Raw genomic sequence first — 15,880 nt, 5'->3', positions numbered from 1 at the left:
GCAAGGTGCTGCAGAAAGCAGCAGGGTGTGTGTGTGTGTGTGTGTGTGTGTGTGTGTGTGTGTGTGTGTGTGTGTGTGTGTGTGTGTGTGTGTGTGTGTGTGTGTGTGTGTGTGTGTGTGTGTGTGTGTGGGACTCAGAGGAAAGATTCAGAGACAAATAAAGGGAGGGGCTCCCTCTGTTGTGGTCTCTATGCTTGTTATGTTGATATGCTCGGTTGAAAAAAAATTAAAGGTCAGAAAAAAAAAAGAAATCACATGGTTGAAAACACATTGTCAAACCTAATCCCCTCTGACATCATGAAGAAAGGAAAGCTGAAGCTAGAAATGCAATGGGCTTTTGGCATTTGGCCAGCAATTACCATTTCCTCAGAGATATAAAATCAGACATTGAAAACAAACCCATGTGAACGATTTTTAATTGCCTGCCTTCTGCTCCGGATGGTAGGATAAGCTATCTTAAGGCATCATGTGTGCGAGTCTATTGGTTTTTGTTCACGTGTTTGTGTGTGTGCTCCTGTCACAACATACTGATCTAAAGGGTTATGCAGATTAAGACCTGAACCCCATGACGAATTGGAATTAATCAAAGCTGGGGATTGGGGCCGGAGAATAATCTCACTGTTTAGTTTGGCTGTTCCTCCTAAACATCAAAGACATGGTGCCCAGTATGGCTGAATCATACTGACATAAAAACCAGAAGCCTCTCTTCTCATCAGCAGAGTGCAGCACACAAGGGAGGGACTGCTGCTGCTGATGAGCTGACAGAGTGTCACCCGCCCTACTGATGCAGGCAAAATCAAAAATCATGTGAAAAACTCGCACGAAATTCTCTGTCTCGCCTTTCTTTCTCTGTTGTACACGCACACTCTCAGAGGGCAACTGGGTGTGTCCTCTCCATCCCATGTCAGCAAGATTACTTCCTCTGGGCAATGATGTAACGTAACAAGGACAGACACTATCTCTACTCTGTGCTTTCTTGTTTGTGAAGAGAGCAGTCAGGGCCTCTGCTGATGTGTGTCTGATTTGTTTGTGTGCATAAGGGAAGGATGGAGGGAGGAAGGAGGAGGCAGAGGCCACTGATGCATGGTTTACTACTGTATGACCTCTCTGGCACAAAAAAATAAATCCACATTTTATAGTCTCTCTTTCTCTGGAGGTCTCCTCACATGCTACGCAAACACAGCTTTGTTACAGAAGGGTTTTGCTTGCTATCCATAATGTGTTTTGTTGGTGGATTAAAGTGGAGGAAGCAACATATCTAGCACAGAGCTTAAACCCAACCATCCCTGAGCTAAATCCCCGTTCTCAGTCACCTCGGCAGAACGAGAGAGAGAGCGGGAGAAAGTGGCGCAAAGCTTTAAGGGGGAAAGGGAGTGGAGAAGTGGTAGAGAACAGGGAAGGAGGGAATCTGAGCTCTGTCTCTGAGCAACACTCTGCATAGCAGGGAGGGAAGGGAAGACACATGAATTGAGGGAGGGAGGGAGGGAGGGAGGGAGGGAGTGAAGGAGGTTGTCTCTGCATAGCAGCAAACTGCACTGGGTCACCCACCCTCTGCTGCAGCTGTGGCTCCACGCCACCACCATAAAACATTTACATCCCACAGGATGGAGAGAGACAGAAAGAGAGAGAGAGAAAGAGAGAGAAAGGATATGAGATAATAGTTCTTAGAAATTGTGTAATTAAGGTCTAAGCTGGTCGGACATTTGGGATGAAACAGCTAATGACTCAATTATTTGCATACACTTGATAACACCGTCACTTGAATAGGATGCTTGGAAGTGCTACTTAGAATATATATTATATGCCGAGGAGTTTCATGAATGTTTGCGGTTTGCTCGGATCCAGTATGTATTATGATAATCTGTATGATTATCAGAGTACATGGAGAATGTTTCCTTCTGTTCACCAAAGCCATGCATGTTTCTCATTCTGTCCTTGGTATTATAATATGGTATACAAGGCTTACTAGTCATCACAGTAATGACTGTGAGTGCTGGTGACTTTGATAAAAACCCTGAGCTACAGAGGCTTACATAAAATAGGTATATGTAAAGAATCAGTTCTCAACACTAAACAAATATACAAAGTCTTTCCTTCTTTCAGTCACCTTAGCCCGTGTGCCTCACTTTAAAAAAACGCTTAAAAAGCTCTGATGTCGTTAGAAGACAAACATGCCTCTGTCAAAAAACATCCATATTATATATTAATATTATTTTACAGAGCTCCATAATCCAGCAGTAATGCCTGTAGTGGAAACTAGGAAAATAGCTTGTATTTGCCCCACAGGGCAAACATGAGAAAATAGATCAATATGGTGGAACATAGTCAAACTAAAATCTTGAAGCCAAAGCTCTAGATCAAAAGCCTGAGATAATTGAACGTACACTGTTACTGTTTGCTGTGGGATTAAGAGTTGTGGTTTTAATGGGTTCCAATTTTTTTTTTGAAGGAGAGTGTCTGTATTTTGGCTACACAGTTTATTATAGAAGCTGAGGTTGAACTTCTAAAATTTGGAAAAAAACTCACAATTTTATGACATCTGCTTTAACACAGATAAATTATCATGGAATAAAAAATGAAAAAGCCAAAACAAGTCCTTAGTGAGGCACAAACGTAATTAAGTCACACTTTTCAGCTAATTCTGACTAAAGCTTGCTCCTACGCTTGCCATTTTCTGCCTGTATTACCTGCAGATTGATGCATTAATGAACTACTACTGTGTGATAAGAATTCCCCCAAAGCAACCTTACAGCGAGACAGAAAAATATCCATCATTCCAAAAAGTTTACAAGTCATACAATATTCTCAGTTTGCAAACAGTAAAACAACATGCACTGTACTCATGGCCATTTGCGTTTTCACAAAAAAATGTGAGGAACGGTCAAATTTAAATAAAAGAACAAACATAACAACAAAGGAGGGGCCCACCTTCTCATATGGATCAGAGTCATAGTTGAGTCCAATTCCACAGTCATCTGTAATTTCAGAGAGATCTTCATCATCGAACTCCTCCAAGCTGATGTCGTGGGCTGGCCTGGAAACACATGAGAGACAGTACATTCACTACATGTTGTTTGGAAGAACACTTATACCGACAATATTCCTGTTTCATCGGTGAACACTTCAATGGAGAAGTTCTCATTGAATGATGCCCACACATTGAGACCTGCTCTAACTCATGGACTGTCACTGTCTACCTGGGCCCCAGTCACATATACTGGACAGAGGCAGTCACACACCCATGTTCCCTTATAACAATCCACACTAACAAGATGAGACACATTTCAGTGGTGCAGAATGACAACAGCATTACATACTGCAATTAAATGCCAATATTTCAAATAAAGTTGGCAGAATTTGATCATACAAGATGTGAATGGTATTAACAGACTGATCAGCAAATTGTTGTCAGTTGCCTCTTGCAAAAGAGTTTCTGAACTTCGGCAACAGCACACTACAGCAGGGAGGTGTATATGCTTCTTCAATGAGCTTTGGCATTACAGGTTTTCTTGATTAGGCTCTATCTCATCTTTGCCTCATTGGTTTCAGCAGGCTCTCAGTTCTACAGCAGTTAGTTCGCTATGTGTTGAAGGAAATGCTGCATTGCAGCTTTGCTTCAAAGAAAAGGACAGTGCATATTATGTATGGGTGCAAGCTTACATCACACATTCATATAGGGTCCTGTATACACAATGTCATTGGTGCCATGGAGAAAATGAGGACGTGCTGATGCATCTAAAAGTATAACAAAAGGGGGTCATGAAAACGTCACTGTAATCAGACTAGTCTGCTTTAATGTACATCAAAGTGCTACTGACCGAAGATACATAGCTAATTATGGCAGAGATAAAGATTACATTACATTTCATTTAGCTGACGCTTTTAAAGCGACTTTCAATAAGTGCATTCAACCATGAGTACAAACTCAGAACAACAATATACAAGAAAGTACAATTTCTGCAATAAAGTTAAATGACAAAGTGCTATCAGTAAGTGCCATTTAAGTGCTACTAAAGTGCTACTTCGGTGCTACTTTCCTTCTTCAAGGTCTAGTGAAAAATAAGTGTTTTTAGTTTGCGACGGAAGATGTAGAGACTTTCTGATGTCAATGGGGAACTCATTCCACCATTGAGCCAGGACAGCAAATAGTCGAACTATTGCCTGCTATAAACAATTACTATAATTCAGTCAAAACACAAACACATATTTTATAAGCTGCATGTCCTACAGCTTATCAAAGAAACAAAAGCTATCAAAAGGTAAACAATATTAAAAGTTATGATAAGCTGAACGGCACGAAAGGTTTTGATAAAACGGTGTGGTTAAGCTGCTACTGATACTGAAGCTTTGATATAACTCCTTCTTTTTCCCTACGGAAAATTACAGCTAGACACAAACTCTTAACTTTGACCTTGCTGTTATGTATTATCTAATTGGATACAAATTGTACAAAAGATGCAAGGGGAGGATTGCTAAAAGCATGTAGAACATTTTGGGTCGAAACTACAGAAAGGTCCTATTACAAAATGCTAGAAACGAATTCATAAGCCAAACTTAAAGTCATAGTTCTCAGCATACATTTTCACAAACAATAATTCACACACATTCATCATACTTCTTTATTTATATATATTTTTATTTAAATCTGATTCCTCCATATCTTATTGATTTTCATCTAGAACAAGCAATATTCAGCTATTAGAATAAGAAATAAGTACTTTATTTAAAGAGAGAAATTCAAATACTCAGATGAGTAATTCAATGCGGCCATTCAATTATTCCATCAGATATACCCAAATGAATAACATCTTATTATGTCCTTGTCTTTGGCTGTGTTTGTGGAGTGTTACTATCACAAGGGGTGGTGTATATTTAAGTAATGTGAGATGTGTTAAGTCAAGTATCTACTAAGAGAGAGGCTTTAGGGGTCACCCTGCCTGAACTGATATGACTGAAGTTTTGATAACGCTCTGGCTGATAAACATGTGTATATAAAGCCTGTTCAGATCCAAGCGGAGGTGCATCCATCCAGGAGGGTTGTGCGTACAAGAGGGATCATGAAGTGTCTTGTTGCTGTTTTGGTCTGTGTGGTGCTCGCAGAGGGAATCGTCAAGTAAGGAAACGATATCTCTGTGATTTTAAATTTCGTGCCTGTTATGTGATAAAAAATATATTTTTTATATCACTTAGCTAAATCGTACTTTTAAAGATCCACTGCTAAAGTGACTGAAAGTGTAAGTCATCGGAAGTCAAATTCCTTGTTTTTTTGCCTTCTCCTTCCTCAGGATCCCTCTGCAGAAGCACAAGTCCATGCGTGAGGCCCTGAGAGAAAAAGGGATCAAGCTGCCTTACCAGGATCCGGTTCTCAAGTACCAGGCTGATGAGTTTGCCGGCTCTGCCTACATGTACATCAATAACTACGCCGATGTAAGAAATCCTAGGTTTACAGCAGTTTTACATACTATACTAGACTACTCTCTTTCTTTGCCTAAACCAATGTCTTCCCCAGACCACCTACTATGGCGCCATCAGTATTGGAACACCCCCCCAGTCCTTCCAAGTGCTGTTTGACACCGGGTCTGCCAACCTGTGGGTGGACTCTGCCTACTGCAACACTCAGGCCTGCAGTGAGTACAAACCAACAGGCTTTTCACAACAAAATCCCTCATTTGTCACACTTTGCAGAACATATTTGCATGTGATAAACTCCTCCTGAGGACTTAAAGCTGATATCGGCCAAGCGAGCAGAACTAGTCATCCTATTTCCAGAAGATTACATACTCTACATACATAGGATTTAGAGTTCTAGTGTAATTACAGGCATGCCACTACACATTTTCAGACTTTGGGAAGTGCCAGCAACTGTTGGTGTAGTAAGTTAAAATCAAAATTCAGCCCAGGGTTTCTACGATCAAGTGCATTATTAGAATGTCTCTGCAAGGCATGAGTACATGTTTGTGAAAATGGCTCCAGGGATAATCCAAATCTATGCAATTCACAGACGCACACACAAAGTTCAACCCTCAGCAGTCCTCTACCTTCTCCCACAATGGACAGTCCTTCTACCTGCCCTACGGAGCTGGAAGCCTCTATGGAGTCTTTGGATATGACACTGTCAATGTGAGTCAAACACACCAAACAAACCAAGTACATCTGTTAACACTAGACTGGACTACTTTTAGGAACCGAAACAGAGAACTGCCAGAAAGCAGACATTTTCAATATAACCTCAATTAGTGATGTCTCACAGTTAAAACATACCTAAAGAAAGTGTCCATACACAACAATCAAAAGTGCAGCAGCTTTTTTTGTGTGTATTAAGTGATGAATTAGAGAAAAGACAAGAAAATATAAATGTTTATAGACGCTGTCTACAGTCATATAGGGTAAGGCTTGACCTTGTATTAAAACAGTCTATGAATTGGCATCTTACTCATCGTATTGTTGGGTTCTTGACCCATAGGTTGGCGGCATTGTGATCAATAACCAGGAGATCGGTCTGAGCACAAACGAGCCTAATCAGGCCTTTTTGGCTGCAAAGTTTGACGGCATCCTCGGCCTGTCCTACCCAAGCATATCAGCTGGAAGAGAGACCCCTGTCATGGACAACATGATTCATCAAAACCTGCTGAACGCCAACATATTCGCATTCTACCTATCCAGGTACAACTGCCACAAGACTTCTATTCAGTACTGTAAAATATACAGTATGGACACAAGGCCAGAGATGTTACTGTATATCCACCCGGAGAGCTGATAAGTTGTGTTTTGTGGTCTGGTGTAGAGAAGGACAGCAGGGCAGTGTGCTCTCTTTCGGGGAAGTGGACAACAGCATGTACCAGGGCCAGATCTTCTGGACCCCTGTGACCTCTGAGACCTACTGGCAGATTGGCGTTGATGGGTCGGTGCTTTTCAATATTTCATCAACATGAAATATCTAATGATCTTCTGATAACTACTGAGTATTACTGCCTTGATTAGTGGTTATTGTTTTGTTTTATGAAGACTGCAAGAAAAAACTAAAACTCTTGGCATATGTGGTGCATTGCAGATTCGAGATCAATGGTCGAGAGACTGGCTGGTGCTCTCAGGGCTGCCAGTCCATTGTGGACACTGGAACCTCCACGTTGACGGCCCCAAGCCAGCTTCTGGGTTCCATCATGCAGGCCATTGGAGCTCAACAGAACCAGTATGGAGGGGTAAGACAAATTCAATTCAGTTTATTTTATATAGCCCAACATCGCAAATACAAATTTGCCTCGGAGGGCTTTACGATCTGTACACATAACATCCCTGTCCCGGGCCCTGACATCGGATCAGGAAAAACTGAAATGGTCAGACAGACACACATGCTCACACTGAAGCCACCATTATTAATCCTCATAAAGATACAGTTCTGTCGACTAGCTGCAACTTTTAAAAGACATTTTGAGCAGTGGAGGTCAAGGTCACAAAAGAAACCTTTACAGGAAAATACAAGAAGCAGGAATGTGATGAAACAATGTACAAATTGGGCCAGTTTGTTTTGGTCTGAGTTTCTGTCGCTCTCAAACAGTGTCTCTTTCTTGTCTCGATCTCCAGTACATGGTGGACTGCAGCCAGATCAACAACCTGCCAACTCTCAGCTTTGTTATTAGCGGCGTGTCTTTCCCTCTGCCTCCTTCTGCTTACATCAGTCAGGTACGTTACTACATGCATGCATAGCATACCCACACATTTTGTGTGTGTGCCTTCATGTGCATGCCATATTTTTGTATTTGTTGGTCTGCGTGAACATTACAAACAATTCCAATCTCTCGTCTCCAACTCCAGAGCTACCAGAATGGATACCAGTACTGCTCAGTGAACATCGCCCCCACCTACCTTCCCTCTCGGGATGGCCGGCCCCTGTGGATCTTTGGAGATGTGTTCCTCAGAGAGTACTACTCTGTCTATGACCGCACCAACAACCGTCTTGGCTTTGCTACAGCTGCCTAAGTGTTCTAAGTGTAATCTAACCAGACCGTCATCCTGATCAAATAATAATGATTAAGTCTGTGTCCCCTCAAACACTGCCAAGAACCTGAGGCGTTGGTTCATCTCAAACATCTGTTCTGGGATATATTGTTATGCAGTATTGATCTACATGTCTTTTATTGTACATCCTCAAATTGGTGTACAGATTTAGTTTGATTTGTAAATTTAAAACAGAAAAAATTGTCCATAAAATTGCACCATTCTCAAGAATAAAAGTTAAAATGCAAGTGTTTTAATATTTAATCTTTCTAAATGAGCACTCATTATCGTCACAAGACATCTCCCAGCACATCTCCTGAAGTACATCAAAGGGTCTAATTAATTCCCAAAACTATTGGCCTTTTTAAATGTCCTACAATCATGGGACCCATTATGACATATAGCTCAAACTATGGTTGAAAATAATTTGAAAGGGAATAACAATGTGTACAGTATTATTCTCATTTTCATTGAAGAACGTATCATTATGGTATAATTTTTTGAGGATTTGTACCAAATAATTATGTTTTCCTATGTTTGTAGACTATGATCTGTGGGCAGGACAACAATATTTAATTTAAATGGTATTTTGACACAGTTTGACTTTCCAAATATTGCACCTCTTATGATTCGAAAATTGCTGTAGGCCATATTGCAATTGAATAGAAATTTTATTAATTTTGCAGCTCTAACTAAAACTCTGAGGTCTGAGCTTTTGAGTGCTTGTTTTTGCTCCACATAAACTGTGATTCAATCATGATAAATATTATTTGAGATGAAAAATATCTTCGTAAAATAGATTATATAGCGTTAAATAAATAGACTTGAGTTACCTTATGACACCGGTGCCATTGCAGGGTTACTTGTCCCCAACATTGGGAGACAACGATGTGTTATTTATTATTCACATGCATGACAACATGAGCGTGGTGTAAACTCGGGGGCCAGTCTGTAGGGGCCAGTCTGTAGGTTTGTGACTAAAGCTTCAAGACCATTCAACACAGTCAGACGAGCCACAAAAACTAACTTCCCATCTGTCAAAAATATATGTCTTAACCAAACCTGGAGAAATAACGTCACTAATGAGCTCCTTACCTATCCAAGCCTTCAGGGAAGCTGTGTTTGTAAGTGTTGATGTGTATGTGGGTGTGATTACACAACATCGGTGTAGCTGTATCCAATGCAGCTGTCACCACCACACAAGTGGAGCAAAGTCCCATGTTTTGTTTCTGGATGAAGGCTTAGAGAGTTATGGAGAAACAGAGGAATAGTGCAGCTGAACAAGGAGGGAGAAAATAAATAACCATGTATCAAGTAGAAATCTTGAATTCAAAAGGTTTAAGTGCACAGGACAAATACAAATCTTTGTTTGCTTCATGACACAAAGCAACCTGCCACATAGCACAAGCTGTAGAGCAGTTATTCCCAATGATTAGGTCGGGACACACAGGTGGGTCACAGGAGATTGTATTATGGTAACCAAATAAATTTGATGAATTCTTCCAACACACTGTCAAGTGTTATTTTAACTTTAGAAAGAAGAGTAAAAACTGCTGTATTTCTTAGTTAAGTGTGTGAATTTACAGAGTAACAGGGAACCAGTTTCAAGTAAAAGATGTTCATTTTTAAATACATTTTTCAATGTTGTGAAGGGAAGTGTAGCTCCACTAACTCAATTCCATTTTCTTCCATTGTACTGGGGTGGAGGCAGAAATCTCAGCCAGATATCCCAAAACCTGGATAAAAAAAACAACTCACATCACAAATGTGTGGCTACACATCACAAAAGGTAATTGAGAACATGTGGATGAACTGGGCGTTCATTATTGTCTGACATTTGTCCGTTGCTCTCTATTCTGCTGTATTTCCAGACTCCATTTTGTTTGTGTGCACATCTGCTTAGTGTTGGAGTTCTTCTGTAGATCTGTAACGCACGTCACAACAGCGTGTGGCCCCATTTCCCCTAAACTGCAAAACCTAAGAATGTGTGTCAGTTAAAAGCTGCAGACACAGAATAACGCACAGAGAAAAGGCCTCTGTCCTCTTCTTGAAGAGGGAAAACACTGACTGTCCCAATCCGCACACAAACATACAGGAACACTTCATATGCACGCATATACAAACCAGTTCTTTTCTCTTGGATGGATTATGTCCCTTTCTGAAATATTCTGTTTGATTTTGATTTCAGAATCTGTATCACTCGGTGAGATGCATCCACCACTGCACTGTCAAAATGTCATGTCCATATTTCTGTGTGATATTTAGACAGCATCCAAGTGAGTGTGCAGTTCCTGTCATACCATGTTGCGTACAGCTCACTGCTTATCCGACAGTACACTGTGACATCCCTTGCATTCACTCCACCACTGCTTGTGATCATTCTCAATAATTAGGATGTGAAGCTGAGGCTTACCACTCATACCACTCTCCATACTGGTGCAGAAAAAAAGGCCTGCATCACATGAGTCTCTACCTCTTCTGTATAATGGTGATATGCTGAGCAATATGAGAATCCTACCACAAGAAAACAAGTCAGCACAAAATTACCATTCACTGGTGCCGGTCATGTTGCTGCAATGGCACACCCAACATTCACAGGCACTGCTAAGGTTTTGCTCCCACCTCTGTGTGTCTATGGTATGCTCCTTCTTTTGATTTTCTCCCTGCCGTTCTCAGGCTCAAACAATCTATCCAGCCCACATTTGTACAAACAGTTAGTCTCAGCCGTCTCTGATACTGTCACTTCGAGACCAGAAATAGTCAAACCAGCACACAGTCATCTTTGCTTGTCTAATTGTCTGAGTTTTGTCTATAGAGTTGTATATATATCATAACAGATGTCCATAGTCAAATAAATAAACAAGACCAAAATAAGAATATGAGAAGAAATGAAAAAGACTGCCTTTCAAACCATCAGTGGCTGCTTCCCGGTAACATCATTATCTTCAAAAGCCAAGGACATCTGACGTAGTTGCTACCGACTCATTAACAAGATCAATTTCCCAGGCTTTTTACCCAGCGTCAGTCGTTAGTGAGACACACCCATAGGCAAACACACACACATGAGTCATACATTTAACCTAATGAAGCACTTTCTGTCGTGTGTCAGATCCAAACCTGAAGATTACGCCATCTTTGAACCAAAGGTGGAGATGATGCATCGGTTTGCTCAAAGCTGAAACATTTAAGTTGATTTGGTTGTATTTTAATTCATGAAGCCATCCAATGTAAAGTCAATTCTGCTGATAGATAAACACTCACTGGAGTCATATTGATGGAAAACAAACCTCATGGACTGCGTAAATATGATTAATTTAATAATTTCTAAATAGAAAAACAATGCTATCGCAACAGCCACTGCAATGATTGACATGCATGCAAAAACATGGCAATTGTTGTTGGTTGTACACAGAATGTGTGAAAGTAGGACAAAGAGAGAGAGAGAGAGAGAGAGAGAGAGAGAGAGAGATGAAATACAAAATACAAAGAAAGAGATGGAAATGCAGCAGGAGGGAGACAGGAATGGAAAGCTTAAGCTAACATGAATCTGTATTCTATTTAAGCTTCTTACCCCATGGTAACCTATATATATATATATATATATATATATATATATATATACATATATATATATGTATATATATATATATATATATATACATACATATTTTGTATTGCATGAACACATTGATTAAGTTGAATAAAAGCTGAAGAAATAACTTTAAAAAAACATAAAACATATCACTGACATCTCTTCAATACTTGGGCATGTGCCAGAGTATTTGCACATGGCACAACACCTTCCCTTTAGGGTTTTAGAGGGCGTTACCTATGCTAATAAACAACCACAAGCCTCCAATTTATGATCAATGGGATTCATCATTCAGCACACATGGGTAAGACCAAATCTGGATGATTAAGAATGTTTGCTGCATCTGGAGTTGTCTTCTCTTACTATTTTTTCTTACTAACAGAAAGTAAAGAGAAAAAAATACGAGACCAATTTAAAGAATGTTCATGTCTCCGTTTGTGTTGGAGGGGATTTACTCACATTTTCTCTTCCCTACATAAATGAAGTGTTACATCAACTGTAAAATGCATCATTTTGCTATACAGACTGATATGTATCTTTTGAGGTTTGTATTTATAGTGGAGAGAGGAATCCCTTGGTGCAGGAATTTATTAAAATGATAGTCCTTCATACATTTCTGAAACTCAAGAGAGAAAGGCAGGCTCCTTTACGGATTATGTTGCCCATTGGAAACAGTGTTAGGGTTATGTAAAGCAGATTACTGTAACACACCATCACACCACTGGTGGTTTCATCCATGAATCAGTCAGACACAAAAAACATAGAGACAGGAACATACTCCAAGAAAACATACACACATCAACACAAATTATTAAATGAACAATGCACTTTCACTGAAAAAAAACAACTTTCTCGAATATAGACATCTCAGGCTCCAAACATTAATGTTTCATAGAAGTAAATTATTGGTATTCCACAGTGTGAAATCAATGATTCATAGTTGACCCAAAATAAACACAAATAACGTGTGTGCTCTTGAATGCACACAAAAGTAATTGAAATCAATAGAATGCAATTAATTAGTCCCAAACTCATTGAAATAATGCAAGCAAGCCGTTGGAGTCAGTGACAGAATATATGCGAGTCAAAAGACTAAATAAAGAAAATAGTTATTCCCATTATTTAAATAAAGATAAGCTAGCTCTGCTTGTCAACGTGTAATTTAAAAATATTGATGGATAAAGCTTGGCTGTGCGCTTTGAACTAAGGTCATTGGTAGTCGTCATGCAAAAGATCTGGTCTATTGATCTGGTATGATCTGTCCATGAGATGAAGCTACAGTGTGTAACCAAATCCCCCTATTAGTGCATGTTGTGGATATACAATCCACTGGGGCTTGGTTTGCTAATGTGATTGCATACTGTAAGGACATTGGACATGTGGAGGCAGACACAGGGACAATAAAATGTGGCATTATAGCCTGGGATTTGTTCTCTTCCAACGGTAACAGAGAGGAAGGCCTTTCATCAGCAGCACTATAGGCAGGCCATTATTGCATATGGAAATTCAATTAAAATACAAGAATATCTATCATGTTTCTACAACATATTCCTATACACCTTTAAGGAAGGCGGATCGGAATAGTGCAGCAACAAATAAACAACCTTGGATACAAATACTAGCTGCACTAATCCTGCACACACGTTATTGATTTCTGGTAACAGCAGTAGATTACCATTCACAATTGTGTTTATGAAGATTTGTCATATTATGTGATGCAGAGGTCACATTAGAGCCGTTTCAAACAATATCAGTAGGACTTCCGTAAATCATTGTTCAGCAACATGCCCTTGTCCGGATGGACTCAACAGGGCGTGGGCCTCACACAGAGAATGCGCAAGGCGGCTGCCTGACGCGACAGCTCAAGCTCTATCATTTGTCATCTATTTTCTTTACACTTAACAATAATGAAAGCTGCCTGTCTTCAAGGACCGTATCAGCTCTAAACCACAAACAACTGACCCTGATCAGCACCCATTGACGCGCATGAGGGAGGTAGTATCAGGCCTGGCAGGTTGGCAAAAAAAATCTATTAGACAAAACGCAGATTGTATTGAATCTGCGTTTTGTTGCAGTCAACAAAACAAAGACAGACGTGTTTATCATCCTGCTCGTCTACCGTGTGCATCGTACCCCATCATCACCCCATTGTCGCTCTACATGTAAGCTCTTACCTGCAACCAGGAGGAGAGAGGGAATGGAAAGTGGATAGCGAAAACATCTCAGCCCTGTCCGCCATCTTCTTCCACAAATGACTCAGAGCAACTGCAGAAAAGCACGGAGGGAGTGCAGTCCATTCACAAGCACAGGGCAGAGGACAGACGCAGCCGTGGACAGAGGTCTCTCTCCGCGGCCCCACAGATGCCCCCCTGGCCGCAAGCCTTCAATCAGACGAGCCTGCTCAGCACCATCAAATCTGCAGTAAACCATCCACACAGGCAGGGTAGGAGAGGGTGTGAATGCAGAAGGGATCTTCGGGGATTGCGCACAACACTGCGGAAATTAAAATACAATCCTGTTCCCCCCCGAAACGTCCACGCAAAGCATAAGCGTGCAGAGTATGACCGCAGTCGCCTTTTTCCTGCTGCTGTGATGCTGCCTGAGACACACAGCGTATACGCGCCAGCAGTGCGGAGACAAGCAGAGGCAGAGGAGGAGGGGGTGTGGAGCAGAGACGATACAGCGTCAGTGCCGTTACCGTATGAGCAGCAGGCTGTCCTGGGTGCATGCAGGCAGCCTGCAGACTGGACAATCATCAAAACGGTGGCGTAAAATGTGTTTTTTTTCAAGCGTTAAAACGATTATTATACCGACAGTGAAATAAGCAGCCGAAACGTGCGTTGAAAACTTGCTTTCCAAAGTAAGGGACGGGGATCCAGATGCCCGGGGGGATCCAGGGTTTCCCCTGAAAATACATGCATTTGTATTCAAGCCAGTGTTTTAGTATGGACGCTTTTGTTTTTTTGGACCACATCCCACTTTTGTCAATCAACTTGATCCTGATGTCCATAGACACAGAGCAAAAGAGACGGAAACAGAGAAATGGTTGCAAGCAGGAGATAATGTTATCCACCAAGGAAAGCGCAAAGGAAGACAGGATGAAACATAGCTACAGAGGCAAGGATTCTAAAGAACTGGTCAATTCTTGAGATTACACACAAAGTGCCAGAAAATAAAAATGCTAAGCGAAAATCCCACAAGGTAAAATACAAAACAAATTGAGTGCTGCATATAAAATGACTGTGTGTTTTAGTTTTACTTTGGAATAAGGAATAAAAACAATGTACAGTGTTTATACTGCAACTTATATGTTATCATACAAATGATAGTATATGTGGTCTAACATATTTCCATTATGGTACGTCTAAAAGCACGTTTTAATGTCTGGCATTCAATTATCATTCTTTTTGAGCATTCAATTTACCATTCATCACAATAAATCATACATAATATAGCTTATAGTCTCTTTCAGACACAACTCATTGTTGCATTGAGATTGGCATTGCTTTAAGACGATCAGAGGCTTATGGTTTCAGTTTTCTTTTCCTTTATTTACGACTGGATCACAGTGAACAGTCAATCAAGGAAGCACACTTTATGAGGTGTCATGTTGTACTGTGTTGTACTGTGTTGTACTCTGTACATATTATACATGTTGTAGTGTGGAGCTGTTCACTGCCTGTGGTACTGAAGAGTACTGCATATTGCTAAACTGCAGATTACCATCTTTGCCACTAGGGAGAGGTAAATATTCACTGAAAAGTTGACGAGCCTTGAACAGAATAGGTGCATTTTGTATTTTCTTTGACAGGATTTATTAAGACATTTAACCAACAAACAGTGCTGAAATGGTGGGTAAAGCTGTTTTCACCTTCTATTTTTGCTTTTACTAAAGTTTTTTTTCTGGCTGTTAACTTTATGATGTTTTACTAATATGAAATCATAGTCCATTTTATTCTTCTACTTATTCATTGATGGGGCAGCATCCAAGTTATGAAAAAATAGCAAAACGTTTGCTTTTTCTGTGATGGTTATAATGCATACCACAACCCTATAACCATGTGCATTTGTGTTTCCATCAAATGGAATGATTTACAGTCTAAGAACTGGGCAGATGTGGTCCATATGTAATTTCTAGCATTAAACAGAGGACAGTGTCAAGTAAGTTACACTTGAATCATCTTTGGGTTCTACTTCATTATGTTTTTGATATATCAAATGGTAATTACATTTAATGTAGTAAATGTGGTACCTTTTCTTGTTTAAACTGAACTATTACCAAGAAGCAAAATA

At 40.3% G+C, this 15,880-nt stretch overlaps 2 protein-coding genes across 2 annotated transcripts in view; one reads left to right on the top strand and one right to left on the bottom strand.

Annotated features, from left to right (window-relative positions):
* mapk8ip2 (mitogen-activated protein kinase 8 interacting protein 2) overlaps positions 1–13,826 on the bottom strand; it is a gene marked incomplete at both ends in the record, with an annotated part of 29,614 nt that extends 15,788 nt beyond the window's left edge. The window contains 2 exons of the mRNA XM_079224258.1: positions 2,929–3,034; positions 13,762–13,826. Of these exons, the coding sequence (XP_079080384.1) occupies positions 2,929–3,034; positions 13,762–13,826 (171 nt within the window). The remainder of the gene's footprint in view (positions 1–2,928; positions 3,035–13,761) is intronic.
* Positions 5,058–7,991, top strand: LOC306741611 (gastricsin-like; the record flags this gene model as incomplete). Its single annotated transcript, XM_079223921.1, has 9 exons — positions 5,058–5,113; positions 5,286–5,427; positions 5,510–5,627; positions 6,002–6,120; positions 6,464–6,663; positions 6,785–6,901; positions 7,052–7,199; positions 7,582–7,680; positions 7,813–7,991. The coding sequence occupies 9 exons, from the start codon at positions 5,058–5,060 to the stop codon at positions 7,975–7,977; spliced, it is 1,164 nt and encodes a 387-aa protein (XP_079080047.1). The 3' UTR covers positions 7,978–7,991.
* Positions 13,827–15,880: the final 2,054 nt, after the last annotated feature.

Source organism: Taurulus bubalis (genome assembly GCF_910589615.1).
Source record: "Taurulus bubalis genome assembly, chromosome: 9".
Taxonomy (NCBI): Eukaryota; Metazoa; Chordata; class Actinopteri; order Perciformes; family Cottidae; genus Taurulus; species Taurulus bubalis.
This window is presented reverse-complemented; position numbering and strand designations above follow the sequence as displayed.